The sequence below is a fragment of the Condylostylus longicornis genome, unplaced genomic scaffold (genome assembly GCF_029603195.1).
Source record: "Condylostylus longicornis isolate FDR11 unplaced genomic scaffold, ASM2960319v2 ptg000018l, whole genome shotgun sequence".
In the NCBI taxonomy this organism is placed as follows: domain Eukaryota; kingdom Metazoa; phylum Arthropoda; class Insecta; order Diptera; family Dolichopodidae; genus Condylostylus; species Condylostylus longicornis.
The window spans coordinates 8,879,318-8,897,844 of NW_026577987.1; the positions used below are offsets into that span (position 1 = coordinate 8,879,318).

An 18,527-nucleotide genomic window follows, 5' to 3' on the forward strand; every position below is an offset into this window, starting at 1 on the left:
TTTCAATACATGCATACATTATACTCAAAAAATTTTCAAGAGGATAATTTTTTTTTTCTAATTTGATGTTAATTAGAAAGAAAATATAAAATAGATACCTACATATGTATATTAAAATCTAAATTTTTAATTACTGTCAATTCAAAAACTGAATATTATATTAAATTTTTTTGAAAAAATGGTAAAATCTGGATCAAATGTTTTAATTTTAGAAAGTTATTAATTTCTACTTCCATGTACAATTTTAAGTGATTTTCGAAAAGAAATTCAATATACTATTCTTCATTTGCTTATTCCTTGTGCTAAATGAAATCATGATTGCCCATATTTTTGTTTAATATAAAGTGTATAACATCAAGTTGAGTGCAAATGAAATAAATAAGGAAACAATACTATACATAAACATAATACGAAACATATTAACTATAATATGTCTGTAAAGCATGCAGATTTACAAACACATAATTTATTCGCGACTCGCCTAGGCGTATGCCGTGCCGTTTACCGAATACTGAAAATGGAGAGAAAAAAGACAGAATCTGCAAAAAAAAATAAAAACAAACGAAGAAAAAGTTTTGTTAATAAATACAAGTGAAGGTAGGAAAAAATTTTAGTTGACGAGAGAAACTCGTTGGAAAAACGTTGTTTTAGGTATAAAAGTATTCAATCTCGTAGATTTGTGTGTTAATTTATTGTAAATTTAATAAGTTATTAAAAAAAAAAACAAATTTTTAAATATGAGGGAAATCGTACATATTCAAGCTGGTCAATGCGGTAACCAAATTGGAGCCAAGGTAATTTTTAATCAACATTATATAAGAAAAAAGGATAATTATTAATTAAACTTATTAGTCTTGGATTAATAACTACAAAATTGAAAAAAAAAGATAAATGAAAATGGACTTTATATTAAAAATTGATTTATCGAGCAATTGAAGTTAAATAAAATTGTAAAATACAAAATGAAATTTGATGAAAGGGCTTTAATTAGATTGTGTAGAACTAAAAATTATTGGAATAAATTCTTGTATTTATAAATATTGAATAAAGTGAAATTTAGTTTAAGTAAAATGAAAAAACTGTAAAAATAATATTTAAAAATTTTTATGGTGCCTTTCATCAAAAATTAAATACACCACATCTCCTGCGTGGTGGTGACTTTTTAATGATTTTTTAAATATGAAATAGGGCCATAGTAAAATTCTGTTGCGGAAAAAGGATGTATATATATATGAATTGAACTAAGAAAAATTTAAATAATTTTAGATTTTCCGTTTTGAACTGGCGCTTTGCAACATAGCGTCATATGTATGTATATGAAGTTTTGAAAAATACATTAGAGAGAAAAAAAAATACATTTGTGAAAGAGAGAAAAAGTGTACAAGAATGTGAAAGTTGAATAGGCAAGAAAGAAAGAAAAATATGACATGTGGCATTTTGAAACTTTAAATTTAATTCATTTAAGAAAAAAAAGCATGACTAACTTTTCGAAATTAAATAATAAATGCATATAGGTAATAGGTATGTTGTTTAAGAAAATGCCGGCCGGTTTTTATTTTTCTCACAAATAGCAATGCACATATTATAAGGGAACATTGTACAAGTTATAAAAATTTAAAATGCTTGAGTCATGAAATGTAATTTTTACGTTTCCCAAATTTTGTTTTCAAAAAATTTGAGCAATTGCTTTTTATGTACAATACATGTATGCATATATGTACACGCATACATTTGTATAATTACTTTCATAAAAAGTTACTCAAAATTTATTGATTTTAGATGGTGGCTTATACCCGAATTAGAAAGAACGATTTGGCTTTTTATCCAAAATTTGCAAAATTGATTTTTATCAAAAATATTTTTCAGTTTAGTCATATTACATTAATGAATTTGCTAGAAAAGAACAAGTATATTATTTTTTCTGCAAATATTTTGTCGTTAAGTGTAGTCTTCTCACTTCTATTTATATGTACAGGGTGAATTGTAAGATTAAAAGAGAAATACAGAAAGGGGAAATTTAATAGTCATTCCAACTTAGTTGAAAAATAATTATGAATCATCTACATAATTCCTTGTGAATGAATCTTTTTCAAACTTATTCTAGAAAATTAAAGAATAAAGAACAAAAGTAACTTACATTTATACATATATTTGTGCAATTTAAAAAATATTTAGTTGCAATTGAAAACTTTAAACAAAACTTATGTTGTAATTTTCAAATGAAAAATTAATAATTTAGTATTATAGTTTTATTATGTAAATATGTAATTAATATTTTTTAAAGTTTTGTGTTAATTGTAAATTCTACATACACACATACCCAGAAAAATTTTAAATTTTTAAAATCGCGTGGGCAATAAATAAGGTTCTCTTATGCCTACATGAATATTGGAAAAACATTGATTAATCTTATACATTCTTGACTTTTTTCAAGTTGTATATTTTATTCTTATTTGATATTTAAAAAAGTTAATAAAACATACATACATATTTACATAAGAACATTATTTTATTGATCAAACATTGAGTACAATATAATTGCCATTTTCATTTACACACAACAATTTGTTAGTTGAATATAAAATTGTAAAATTCTACTCCATAGATAACCAGGTAGGTATGCATATTACCTATCCACCTACTTATTTTTAATTTTTGTGACAATAAATGAAAATTTTTGTATTTAAATATATTAAACACGCAAGTTTTGTATTAACCCAAATTCATAATTAACTTTTTAAAACAATTTTATGATATTTGTGAATTTCATTACAAACTCGTATACTTGCCTACCTCTATGTATCTACTTCTCCGCATGCTATGACGAAAATGAAATATATTCCTACATAGGCTAAGTACAAATGGAAATTATGTTCATTTCAAAATCGATTTTACCCAAAAAAATATTCCTACCTATGAAGATACTACGTTTTGTTAAAGTTAAATTAAATTAAATGGATAGATTTTATATGAATAATTTTTTTAGAACTAATACATACTTTAAATTTACCGCTCTAAAACTTACTTGGTATTCTTAGATTTAGAAAAGATATAATACCTATAGCTACATATAGAACTATGTTAGGTAGGCCATTATTAGTCTCAAATATTTTTTTTTAAATTTAAATACCTACATGTAGTGTGGTGCGACTACGTAATAATTATCCTTATAAGGATATTATTTAGATATAGAAACACAAACATAAGTACATATACACCTACAAAAAAGGAAAAAAAAAGATTTACATATGTACCTATTTTATTAATGCAGAACAACGAATAAAGCTAAAATAAATAATTTCAAATCGATTTTTTTTTCACTACATAGAAAAAGCAGATTTGTACCGCCATATGTAGGGTAGTTACATACAAGTTATTGCTATGAATAATACAATTATGTTTTTATTTAATGCAGTCGTTCAGTATTGAGTTGTTTTTTTTTTTTTTTTTTTTGTTTTAACTAAATTGTACTCAACCCTGAATGCATGCCAAGTTATAATATAATATAATAACTTTTCAAACTGGCCCCTCAAGTTGTACAGTGTATTAACAAGATAGTTATTTCACAAATTAATGCTGAACTGAGAAATTTTTAATTTGGAACTTAAAATAAGCAAAGCTATTATGGATAAGTAACTTCAATATTAATTATAATAAAACCATTGTGATGGAAAAATTATTTTCTAAATACTTAAAAGTGTGGTTGGAAATAGATTTTTTTTCTTCTTAATAATTAATGCCAATCATTTTATAAATAGTCTATCATTTGATAACATTTTTTTTATGTCTGTATTTTATTTTTGAAGTATCAAATTTTCATTAAGAGAAAATTTTAAATAGCTAGGTGTCCCTAATTTATCAGTTGATGATTGAAAAGCAAGTCATAAAAAGCCAAAATAGATTACAGTTTCCATTTACATCAATAGGAATAGTTTTTCCAATTTTTTTTTTTTAATTTTCATTATTTTTATCATAGTTTTCTAAATTACTTCAATCTCTTTTACTAAAATTTTATTTTTATACTTTTAAAGTTGAATGAACGATGGAAAAGAGAAAATAAAAATATAAGAAGGTTTGGTATTTTGTTCGATTGGAATATTCTGGATTCGTCTATTTTCTTTAAAAGCATATTTCTATATATTTTATTGTAAGAAACTTTTTGGTTTTCTTGACCGCGGCGTTATACCTTTCTATAGTTTCATTAAAAGATTTAGAAATTTTTTCGCTTTTCTTTTTGGCATTTGTTTTCGAGTATCTTGCATTTCATCTTGGGATTTTATTTTCTTTCCTCTCTATTTTATATTTGGTAGTACCTACCTTCCTTCTCTTGACGGCTAAATTGGTTCTTGGTAAAATAATGCTGTTTTATATTGATATTTTAGGAAAATTCAATTTATGTGTATTTAAAAAAAAAAAACAAATGCATTGAGAACAAATTTTTCTATACTTATTATTACCTATCTTATAATTTTTTCTTGTAAAATATGTTATTTGTGTGTACTTGTGTTCTAATTTTATAACAGCAAAGAAATATGTGCATACATACATCTTTTATTTGTGTTTCCTAAATATGTAATTTTAAAAGAAAAATTTTAAATAGAAAATATACATACATACATATTTCTTATGAAGATATATATGTACATATGTATAATATGTATACTATATTACATGTAATGTAATATGTATATAATATTATATACGTTATAAATCAGTCGACTGGAAAAAAATTTAAATTAGATGTGCATATCATCTATTCTATACATACAATGTATGCTTTATTTACAATTTTGTACATGTATATGATACAAAATATATAGAATATAATCATATACAATATACATAAAAAAATATAAAATAAAAAATCAAAAAGAAGTTTCCATTTTAGATTTTCTTTTAATGGAAAAACAATTTATATGTATGTACATATGTACATGTCGTCTATTCTACATCTTTTTGGAATAAAAAAAAAGCATTTTTTATTTTTAAAATATAAGCTACTAAAATGAAAGATTTTCTTAAAAAAGCACATTATTAATAGGTCGTCTATATTTCTATTGACTGCAATTCATTAAATAAAAAAAATAAATTAAATAAATATGTATCTTTTTATGCCATTCAATATGCAATATGTATATTTTTTACCTCGATCATGTTTACAGCCATAATAAACTTTCGAGTTATACTCGTATACATAATGTAGCTTGAATGGTTTAGTTAATAGCTTAAAAAATTTCATAGCTTAAATTTTTTAATAAAATTTGTTTATTTTTAAACTCACACTTGATTTTTGTACGGATAATTTGTATGCATAAGTCGGTATTAATTGTAAATTTTTTTCAAGTTGTTTAGGCGTACTCAACTGGTTCATATATCAATGAACCTGATCAGTTGAGAGGGCGAAACAATTTTACTTGAGTTTAATATTGTTGTTTTTTTTATACTAAAAGTTTCTTGCTGCATTTGTTTTTTATATATGTATATAATAATTTGGGGCAATATATGTAAAATATTAAAAAGCATGATATACATACAATGTTGAATATTTATAATCAATTCATTAATTATAACGCTAAATATGCTGAATTGTGTATATATACTGCTTTTTTGAAGTCAGAGTATCCCAAAATGATAGACATTAAAAGCGATAAAATGAAATATATTGAATGAATATTGTTAGTACGTATTTGGTAGTCGATTCATTTTTTTTAGATTAAATTGGCTTGGGCATTACCCAAATTAATATTATTTTTGGGAATTACTTTTTTAGTTGTTAATTATTGTACTTACTCAAAAATCTTTTTATTAACGTGGCAAAATTATTGTGAATTTTTCTTCGGTACTTACATATTTAAATACTTGTTTTTTTTTTAACTTAATATAAGAAAATATTTTTTATTGCTTAATTTATTGGCATGGAACACCGAATATCAATAGGTCATTAACTCTCTTTATCTCTTCATTTCTATATCCATCTTTGATATTGTATTCTTTTCTCTTTTTTTTTAATGATAAATGTATAATGTGAAAGAACTATGAATTAGAAATTTTTAAATGACTTTTTGTTTTTTTTTTTAAATAAAATAAATTTTTAATGGATATCTTTTTATTTTATTTATTTATTTATTAGTACTGAAATCTTCGACAAGTGTCATTAACCTTTTTATACGTATTAAACGTCTTTTATATTATATTTGCTTTGTAATTATATTTACAAGGAATTTTGAAAGCATAATATTAAAGAACATAATTAAGATTACATAGCAAAGGAATGAATTAAAAAAGAAATATATGAAACTACAGTAAGAGAGCAAGAGAACAAAAATTTTAAATTTCATTGTTTTTGCAATTCGGGGCTCCTATCTTCATTATCGGAAATTTTTTATTTTAAAAAATCATTTCTGATGTAGACGGAAATTAAGATAGTCGTCAAAAAATTAAAAATATATTATATTTTTTTTTTTTACTTGGAGTTAAAAATAGATAATGATCGTATAATGATAATGCTATTTAATTTGATTTTTAGTAGCAGAAAGTGCAAAAAATCTTAAAAAATTCGCGATTTTTTTCTCCCATAATTTTTTGTGCTCGGTCTCTCAACAGCAATGCTTTTGTATTAAAAAATATAAATCTTTATTTTATACGTGTATAGATGTAAAATTAGAAATTTTTTTCTTTTAGAAAGTTTTCTATTTGAAAAATATATCGGAAAATGTTTTTTTTTTTGTTTAAAGAGAAATTTTTTAATAACGATTTTTAGTATTTCATTTCCGTTTATGTCATACGTATATTTTTAAATTTGAAGAAAATTAATAAAAATTATTATAGTATAACCAAAGGTAGACTCTATGTCAGGGTTATTGTTAAATAAAAAATTCTCAAAATTTTTTTGAATAGGTAAATGCGGTTCATTTTTTAAATTATATTGTTGGAATATATATATAGAAAATTTTTTAATAAAACAAAAACTGCGGCCTTTGTTCAGATTGTTTAAGTATATTCAATTGATTCATCTGCTGATGAGTCCGCAAAAAAATTGAAAGAGTAAAACAGTCTTAACTTGAATTAAAAAACCAGTTTTTGTTAAAGTAAATGTTCACATAATTTCTTTACATTTATTTAAAATAATTTTTGTATTAGTATAGCTATTTGATTTTTCTTTCTCTTTTTATCATTAAATCAGGTTAAATTCTAACACTAAACTGAAATACTGATACACAATCAGCACTCAAATCGAATTTCAGTTAAAATTTGATTCAATATTATTACTTCAATACATTCATAATATTCAATATAAAATTTGATGAAGAAAATTAATTAATTAATGAATAAATAAATAAAATTAAATTCGATTTTAAAATATGAACACGTAGCACAAAAAAATCACATTTCGTTCAATAACTTTCACATTTCGTTCATATCTTTTCCTTTCTTTTAGACTTAAAAGTACATTACTAGTTTAAAATTTTAGGATAACATACTTAACATTTTTAGAATAACATACTTAAATAATATTTTAGCAATAATATTCTTTTTCTTTAAAATCTTCTAATAAATCTTTACAAATTTTACAAATTTTTTCATGCGAGTTTTTGTGATATCTATTATCAGTACATAATTTTCTGATTTTAGAATAATAGGGTAAGGTTTTCATGAAGTTGCTGTTATTATTTCAAAAATAGTAAAAAAATGAAAATTCCACTTAGAAAATGTCTGAAAAATGAGATACGCAGGTTAAAAAAATACTTAAGTTAATTATTTCATAATAAATACGCCTATGTATTTTTTATATTGAAACGATAGTTTTTCCTGCATATTGTAAAAATTGAAAAAAAACTAAACGCCCAAAGACATTTTATTAATGAATCTTTCATTATTACAATTCCATGTTTATATTGTATACATATATTGAGGTATAATAAGTACATTTTTAGTTTTTTTTTTTATATTAAAATGTAACATACGGTGTATTATTCAACTTTATTTCTCCAAATGTAGGTTTAAAAAATATAAAATTAATGAAGTAATGTCGGATTTTGATTCTATATCTATTATAATTTTTGCGTTGGCATTTGTGCTATGACTGTAGATTGTATAAAATTTCAGGTATCAGGTAAAAAAAAACTTCAATAACATCACTGGTTACGTGGTTGTTTTAGACAACCTTTTTTTTCCTCTCTTTTTTGCATCATTTTTTATTTATTTTTTATGAATAATAACACACAATTCAAATACATTTATAAAACTATGTGAATTTTTTACTTGGGTGTACAAATATGATTGGCTTCATTTGATTATGTTCATTCATTTAGTGATTAAACCAAATATCACGTCGTTTGAATGACATCATCTTGAATTATTTTTATGATTATAAGAAAGTATATGTATTCATACGAAAAAATCTTGAATGATGGAGAAAACAAAAGTTTAGGCTTTTTCTATTTTTTCTTTCATTATAAAAAATACAAAAAAAAAAAATATATAAAAAATAAGAAATTTCTGTAATGAAATTATCACTAGGTATTATAGGTGAAACTACTTTTGGGTTTTTTTTTCAATCTTTTAGATAAAATAGATAAATTTTTAAATTGTTAAACATTTTGAATAAAGAGAAAATTTTTGAAATTGTTGAACATTTTTAAAATTTAAACCTTTCTCTCATATTGTTTTTATAATAATATGAAAGTTGTTTCTTGAAAAGAATTAACTGTATATAAATTAAAAGAAGTCCACGTCATATTTAAAATACAGGAAATCTATGGTGGTAGTTCTTACGTGTGTAAGACGATAAGTACATTTCATTTTTATTGATAGGGCGATCATATTAAAATGATTTAATTTTTAGTTTTTTGGAGCTTTCGTAACTTTGAAATTAATTGATATTTATTTCATACCTTCAAAATCAATTAAGTCAATTTTTAATTTGAAAAAAAAAAATATCTCTACATTTTTTTTTTTTGCTCTTTTCCCAAAAGTTATACTTACAAAATTCATGTGACTTAAATGTATCATTATGCAACCAATTAAAGTTTTTATTAATTGTATAAGTATTTCCCTTTCATATCTTAACGATTTAGTGTATACTCATAAATATTTGAGTTCTTAGATAAGTCATTCCAACATTGTATTTAAAGTATTGCATGTGTTAGTTGTATATGAGCAATAACATGTTATTGTCATTCTCTATTAAGCTTATATGAATTAATTTTTTGAATCTTTGTACATACATACAATACATAAGTATATAAAATTAAGATAATTGAGTACCTCATAATATATGATAAAGTTTTTAATTTAGTTAATTTATGTGCTATAGATTTTTTTGAATTCTTGAAATAGTAATTCAAAAAAAATTATAAATTATTTACTCAATTGTAAATAACGAAAATAGTTTTTTAAAGGAAAGAGAAAAAAAAAACCAAATTCCAATTTGTTTTCTTAATATGTATCTTATTTGTACTTTATAAGAGGTAATTGCAAATGATTTTCTAAAATTAACAACACGGCATGATTTTAATGAAGAGAATGAATATATTAATATTAATTCTGTATTGGCCGATATCACTGAAATATAAAAATTTTTATATTGAAAAGTAATTATGCATTCTTTATTAAATTTAATTTTTATTTTTCAACAGATTCATATATCGTGATAAAACCTTAAGCTTTCACAACTTCAATGTTCGCTGTTTTTCATTTGATTTTAAAATGTAACATACATAATTAATTTTTAATTAAATTGGAAAATTAACTGTTTTCTCTCGTCTTCTATTCGTACATTAAAAATTAACAATATTAATAATTATATATACATTTTTTTTATTTTATAATTTTTCTATTCATAAAATGTAAAAGAATAAAAGAAAAGAATTATTGAAGTTATTTTTTAGTTTGGTTGAGTTCGTATTTCGCAATTCCATAAAAAAAAACTCGAGTGCTGCTTTCCATTTAATTGTGATTTCCTGTTGTCTGTTTAATTTTTAAAATTTTACTTGTAATGTGAATTGTTCTCGGTTTAATTTTTTAATTTCACGGAAATAGCAATATTTGAAAAAAAAAAAAAAGAAAGAAGAAAATAATATTTTTTTTCTTTCTTCGTTTTTTTGATTAGGCAAAATAATCCAACTAAAAGCAAACTTCATTAATTGAAAAATTAACGTACATAAAAATTTTTATTAGATTGTTCCACTACATTACATTACATATACATATATATGTATGAACATAAAATTGATTCTATAATGAAATATTATTGTGTACTGTTATGAGTACCATCACGAACACTTTTTCCAAAATTTGATCGGAAATTTGATTATTTTAAAGTTAAGAAATTTTTATAAACAAAAAATGATCAAGATTGTGTTAAATATTATAAAGAGCAAAGACTCACTGCAAATCTAAATTTTTAGAATAATTTTAAGAGAGCATTATGTAAATTCTTTGAACGTCATTCGCAAACAATTTGCTATTTGAAGCCTAGCTTCATGAATTGCAGTTCTATTTATCGCTAGGGCAATTGATTGTCAATTTTCAGAAAATGTTACAATTTTTTTGAAAATGATAATCAATTGTGTTACAATTAAATGGATAAATTGAAAATGATTTTAGTCTTGGTTGACATAATTGCCAGATTTATGGAATTTAGGGAGAAGGTCTTCTAGAGGTCGCTTCCTAGTATACCTATGATTTAACAATCAAATTAATTGCTTGTTTGTACAAATAAAGCATCGTAATTTATCAATTAGAATTTTATTTATTAATTTGGTATGAATTAATATTAATGAAATAAAGATGATCTTTAATTAATTACGTTGGCAAAACATTTTAGAACTAAAGACGCCTCGAAATTCATAAAAAACCCCAATTGAAGCATTTATTAAAAAATAGATAGTGTTTTGTATTCAAAAATCACTTTTTCTAAATCAATGAAACTAACTAAAAGACAATCTACAAAAGTACACAAAAAAGACGAAGAAACAAAAATTAACTGTAAATCAAAAATTCTTTCTTGTCCAGTTATAATTTTTTTTTTTATTAAAATTAATTTTAAACATAATTTCAAGCAGAAAAAAAAGAAAGTAACGTATAAAAAGAAACCAGGTTCTCTTTCTGTAAAAAGAAATTCTATTTTAGTATAAAAGAAAAAGAAATATTATTAACGCTACTATACTATGAAATTCTTACGGTGCAGCATAATTTTTTATATCTTTTTTTTGTTTAAAAAAGAATTCTAAAGATTTTTTAAAACTCCATTGGGCATGTATCATGTTTTACCGGTATGCATACATACAATAGAATTTCCAGACGTGTGTATGAAATGCCATTTTATAATTTTTTTAATATTAAATTCTTGTTTTTATTGTTCAATGTTAAAATGCTATTCTTCTTTTGCTTTTTATTTTTTACACCGTTTGAAGAAAGAACTATCTAACGTACGTCTTTTATCATTTATTTTTTTTTTCATACAAATGTTGTAGGTACTTTAATGTTAATTTGTTTGTTTGCTGTATAAAAACATACATACACTGATATTGTTTAATAGAAATTAAACACAAAGAGAAGGTCGTCATGGGGCTAAGTTGAACTTTGTTGATATTGTTAAATAAAGATATATGAACACACACATGTAGAAAAGGAATTTATACGATAATTTTTTTAAAATTTCATTAATCCTGTTTTCGTATATTTGAAAAATGATTCGCATTTTCATATTTTCGGATAAAAAAATGAAAAATTTATAATAAATTTAGAAACAAGTAATCCATGTTACATTATTTTTTAAACTCTTAAATAGGCACTTAATAAATATTAGTATAACACAGATTTGACAGTCATGTCGAACGCTTGGTTTTGCAACTGACAATAACTGAGGAAGTTTTGGCAATTGACATATAATTCTAAAGTAGTATATTGAAATTTATTTTACTTGCGTCATGATGTCTTGGAATTCTCCGGGAAATGTCTGAATTCATTTTTTTAAGTGTAATTTACTTTAAAAGAAGTACATAATTAATAAAAATACCTATTTTTTCATATTAATTGCGGAATTTTTGTTTTTTTTTAGATAATCTTTAATTGATTTAAACTTTTTTGTTTTCTAAAGATAGAAAAGCAAATGTATGATATAAAAATGTTTTATGTGATAAATAATTACGACAGAAATACGTGATAATATTGCTTAAAATCCTTTCATTACAAAAAGTCGCTAATTTGAATGTAATTAAACCTTTTATTATTAGTTTCTTCTTCTATCCATTGACGTTTCTGTATTTGGAACAGTAGTATATTATTATATTTAATAACAAATGTTTGTGGTTTCAAAAGAAAAAACATCTACTTACATATTTTATTATTACCAAATTTTTAATACATTTGGTAGTATGTTTGTACATTTGCTAGTATGTATGTATGCAAATGAATTCTTGCTTAAAAATAGACCCATAAAAAGTATAAAAAAAATATTTTAGGCATGGCATTTTTATGCTCGTTTGTTTCTTATTTTAGTTTATAAATTGTAAGTTTTTTTTCAAATATGAAAAATAAAAACAAAAAACAACAAAAATTTTCCATAATTTCTTTAAAAAATTAAATTCAAAACTTTGTAAATTTATAGAATAATGGGAACATAAAATGGTGGAGCTTAATTTTTATAATTTCGTTTTTCCTTTCCAAAAAATACAATAGAAAATTTTTAATATCTTCAAAGAAAAGTTAAGCATATGACAACTACATAACGTAACGTATTATTTTCTTTTATTAATATAATCGTGATTAAGTTGGTAGTCAAACTTAGACCGGCAAATTTTAAACATTCCGTTTTTAGAATTTGAATTTTCAACAATTGATCATATAAAATAATATTCCAAATATTTTGTGGTTAAAGGTGTGGTATTCCCAAAAAAATTTCCTTACAATATCACATTTATAAGAGAACAATCGGCTCACATTTGATTATTCAAAGTTCAAGTTTATTTTTAATAACAAATGTTTTTTAAGTTGTCATGGTATTTTTCTCTGTCATTACGTAATACAAAAAATATGAAACAATTTTTTTTTTTAGCAAATGGTTGTTTTTGATTGTAATTTTAATTAATTTATAATTGATTTATTGGGTAAATTATAGGTTTGATAACTTGATAAGATATTAATAATATTCGGCGTATCAATGTGTAGTATGCTGTTTGTTGGTAGTAAAATTTGATTGAAAAAAAAAAAACATTAAATTTAAGTGTATGACAGTATCAGGTATGAATGTTCAAACAATAATTACTAATGAGTAAGAAAATTAAAATAAAATAAAATTTTGATATTTTTTAACTACATTATGTCGTATACGCATGTTAGATCACATACAGTTATCTAGACGAGGAAGATATGTTGTAAATTACTAAAGATTTCTCTTTTTCTTAATTGATCTATAAATTAATGCTCATTTAAATTAGCATTGCTTTAATTATAAATGTTATTTTAAAGTGTTAATACTTGACTGTTTACTAGTTAATACTAGACATTTACTATTACATCACAATCACATCTACAGCAGGCAGAATAGAAAAGTGTCAATGTCATATGATATTGATATCTTTAATAAAATATGGGTGGTGATTATTACCATTTAACATAATAAATATTAAATGTTTTATTTTTTTTAGTAAAAATATCTAAATTTAATATTATGTCATTAAATAATCACGAGACACGTATATCAAAAAATCGAATAAAGAGAGTGCAAAATGTTAAAATGACCCGCAAAATTTTTATATAATTTTTTCAAATCCAATTATTAAAATATTTAAAATGATCACATATTAACCTTGTGTATCATATAATACAACTTTTTGCATAAATAAATAATAGTTAAAAATTAAGCTCTTTTTTTATTATAGGTAATTTTCTACAAACAAATACAAAAATAAAAAACAACTTATTAAGTCATCGTTATTTTTGAAGTGATTTTAATTTAATAAAAAATAATGTTTTCGAAACTCAAAAACTGATTTCAAGTATTTTTTCGTTAAGAATATAGAAGAAAAAATTTTAATAAAGTTCATATTTGTTAGAAACTGTTTAAGAAAGCTTTCGAAATTACGTAAATACTTTGCTAAATAGGTTAATTTGCCTATGACGCTTATTCACAATTGAGAAGTTTTGTCTTTTTCCATATATTCTTTATTTCTATGGTCAATCACATTTATGGGTATATATTATATATATATATATATATATATAAATGCAAACTTAAGTGTGTATATGTTGTAAAATGTTGCTTCGCTTGAAAATAAACCGAAAAATTTATGCTCATTTAATTAATTTTTAAATGAATGTTAAAACCAAGTTATTTAACTCAATTGACTTGATAAAAAATATTTTAGTTATTCAAACTAGACTAAAAAATATTTAAAAAGAAACGTAGCTTTAAAAATTTTAGAAATTAGGCAGAAATAAGTAGAAAGAATAATTTAATAACAAATTTTTTTTCGTTTTACAGTTCTGGGAAATTATTTCTGATGAACATGGTATCGATGCTACCGGAGCATACCATGGGGACAGTGATTTGCAGTTGGAACGTATTAACGTTTATTACAATGAAGCATCAGGAGGAAAATATGTACCACGTGCCGTATTGGTTGACTTAGAACCAGGTACCATGGACTCCGTACGTTCTGGACCATTTGGACAAATTTTCCGTCCAGATAATTTTGTATTTGGACAATCTGGTGCAGGAAATAATTGGGCAAAGGGACATTACACAGAAGGTGCTGAATTAGTTGATTCCGTTTTGGATGTTGTACGTAAAGAAGCTGAATCATGTGATTGTTTACAAGGATTCCAGCTTACTCATTCATTAGGAGGTGGTACTGGATCCGGTATGGGTACATTATTAATATCAAAAATTCGTGAAGAATATCCCGACAGAATTATGAATACATATTCAGTAGTACCATCGCCAAAAGTATCAGATACAGTTGTTGAACCATACAATGCCACATTATCTGTACATCAATTGGTTGAAAATACAGATGAAACATATTGTATTGATAATGAAGCTTTATATGATATTTGCTTTAGGACATTAAAATTGACAACACCAACCTACGGTGATTTGAATCATTTGGTATCATTAACAATGTCTGGTGTAACAACATGTTTAAGGTTCCCAGGTCAATTGAATGCTGACTTGAGAAAATTAGCTGTCAATATGGTACCATTCCCACGTTTACATTTCTTTATGCCTGGTTTTGCTCCATTAACATCAAGAGGTTCACAGCAATATAGGGCATTAACAGTACCAGAATTAACACAACAAATGTTTGACGCTAAAAATATGATGGCTGCATGTGATCCACGACATGGTAGATACTTAACAGTTGCCGCTATTTTCCGTGGCCGTATGTCAATGAAAGAAGTTGATGAACAAATGTTAAATATTCAAAATAAAAATAGCAGTTACTTCGTTGAATGGATTCCAAATAATGTTAAAACAGCTGTTTGCGATATTCCACCACGTGGTCTTAAAATGTCTGCAACATTTATTGGTAATTCCACTGCCATTCAAGAATTATTTAAACGTATTTCGGAACAATTTACTGCTATGTTCCGTCGTAAAGCTTTCTTGCATTGGTATACTGGTGAAGGTATGGATGAAATGGAATTTACAGAAGCTGAAAGTAACATGAACGATTTGGTATCTGAATATCAACAATACCAAGAAGCGACTGCTGACGAAGATGCTGAATTCGAAGAAGAACAAGAAGCTGAAGTTGATGAAAACTAAATTATAAAAATTTAAAATCAAATATTTAAAGAAAATCCATATTTAAAAAAAAAGAATCTAGTTTCTTCGTCGTTTCTCTATATTTAATAAGGAAAACCAACAAAAAACTTCTTTCTTATTAATAATTTAAGATAAAAAAAAAAGTAATTAAACCTAACTAAACAACAATAAAAAAAACAGTAAAACATTAAAACAAATTTTCAAATTTTCTCTTTTAACCATAATTAATTTTGTTTTTAAAATTACAAACCAAGCAAAAAATCTATAGATAAGAACAAAATAATAGTAGACTCACTGCCAAAATTATCTGAAAATTTGGAAGAAACAGCAAACCTTAATTTGAAATTAAAACTTTTTACAATCAGATTACTCGCTCTCAATTTAAAAAAGAATAAAATAATATCAATAACATTAATTGATATTATGATGGATATTAAGAGAGTGAAACATAGGAAACGATATCAACATAATAAATAATATTTCATTCATCTTATAGAAGCAATTCATTACAAGTAATAGAATTTTGTAAGAAAAGATTATTCTGAATGTAAAATTTTTAACAGCAAAACAATTTCCTAATGTTTAAAATTTTTTTCAAAGTTAATCGCGCGCTTATTTTGATTCTTGCAAGCAAATTCCCGATTTTCGTTAAAGAACCGCAGCTAAAATTTTTTAAATACTTAACAATTTATGCAAATACAAAATAGAAAATCGTATGGAAATTTGACTTTAAAGTACTAATAAACATGGGAAAATATAATAATTTTTTTAAATATTTTTTTTTGTAAAATTTTTTAAAAGAAGTCTTTCTCAGTATTTTGTTCATAAGTTTAAAATTTGAAAATAATATGGCAACATAAACTCTTGTTGGAATATGTACTATTATTTTCATATTTTATGAAAAAAATTTATGATTATAACTAAATGTTGTTAAATTTTTGATTTTATTTTCTTAAAGTATGAATTGTCTTGAATATACATTTTGCAGAAAAATTTTTTAAGTTTCCTTCATTACTAGTTTTTACTTGATTTCAATTCTTTTTCTGTTTGTTGTGTTTCTTGTGGAATTGTGTACACATTTTTTAGAAACTGTTTAAATGTCGAATATTTGTTCTCTTATATTGGGTGTTAGTTAAAAAAGAATCGATTTGAGATTTATAAAAAAATAAAAGATAAAATTGAGTGTTAAATCAACTACATATTATGAAAAATGTTTTTATAGTAAGAATCAAAGCTAATAACATTCCCTTTATTGAAAAATTTAGAATGATATATTTCAATATGTTAACCAAAATGTCTAAGAAATCAAAATTTAGTTATAAAACAGAAGGAAGAATAATAGCACCCAAGGAACAAAGTTCGAGTTAATATCAATGATAAAAGCAAGAAGAGAAAAAATTTTGAAATTATAAAAAAAAATTTAAAATGACAAAACTAAAAAAACATGAAAAATATATAAAAAAGTTACAAAAAAAAATTACAAGAATTTTTATTTTAAAGTAGCAGTTCTTTTGAAATGAGATTGATTGAATTTTATCGATAAATAAGAACTAGGCCAGGTTCGTTAATGAAATAAAACCGTTGGCTTTCATTGGAAAAATTTTCAATTTTTCTAAAAGTAGTTTCTTCCTAAATGTAATTTTGCCCATTTAGCGCGGAGGAAATGGGTATTGGTAAATTCTTAAACGTCAAATTTTACAAAATCTGAGTTGTCTGAGTTTACGGATACTCTACTACGTTTTTACTCTCAGTCAAAGTTTAAATTCTTAAACGTTTAAAAAAAGTCAATTAAGCGTCAAAATTGTAGATTTTTTTTTTTACATGCAGACAGTCTGACGTAGTAATTCAGTAAATAAATTTGATGTGTTGAGTGACTATCATTACGTTAAAAATAATATAAAAAATATTTTTATTGTTAATTTTTAATATGTAAGTATAAAATTATTTTAAATCTAAAAAAAAATTTTTTTTTGTTTTGACGTTTACGGATGATCAAAATTCAAAGTCAATTACGGGTAAAAAGTTTACTAGATTTCTGTCCGTAAAAGTTTTAGCTTCAGACAGTTTGCAGACTAAAATCAAAATTTTGACGTTAAAGAATTTGCGGTATATGTACATATAATGCCATTTTGTTGTTACAAACAGTAATAACAAAACAACTGCTTAAATCACGAACTTAACCAATTTGTTAGTTCAACAGGACTCTCTTAAATTATCTCTTATAGTCCGCAATATAAAAATATCCTTTAATATTAAACTTTCATGTTAACCTTTGCAAGATTAATTAATGAACTTAAATATTTTTCGTTTCACAGATTAAATTAAAAAGGTTAACAAATACATTTTATTGCCGTCCATAACTTAAGTACGTACTAGGAAAAGTTGTAAATGGTAAGTATGCATTTTGAAGATAAATGGTCGAGTGTTTCTAACAGTACACTGCGCTTATTTTTCAAACTTGAACTTGCAGAGCCTTAATAACAAAAATAAGCAAAATTCTGTAGATATATATGTACCCATACACATATGAACTACAAAACCCTAAAATTTAATATTGGTACGAAAGGAAGTTTACAAATGTTCAAGCAATTTTATTTTAAGGATTGGTCAAAAAAGTAGTTTTATTCTTTGAAAAGTACTACATATGTACATACTAATGGCTGGATTCTTGTAGTAACTGCAATGGATACATATTTTTAGATACATACTCGTTGTACCAATTACATATTACATACATAATTAGATTAAAATA

The 18,527-nt window shown here is 23.9% G+C and overlaps 1 protein-coding gene across 1 annotated transcript; it reads left to right on the forward strand.

The window, feature by feature from the left end:
• The first annotated feature begins 607 nt into the window (after positions 1-607).
• LOC129606323 (tubulin beta-1 chain) lies at positions 608-16,768 on the forward strand. The gene is made up of 2 exons (XM_055516587.1): positions 608-794; positions 14,489-16,768. Exons 1-2 carry the CDS (start codon positions 738-740, stop codon positions 15,773-15,775), a joined length of 1,344 nt encoding a protein of 447 aa, XP_055372562.1. The 5' UTR covers positions 608-737; the 3' UTR covers positions 15,776-16,768.
• Positions 16,769-18,527: the final 1,759 nt, after the last annotated feature.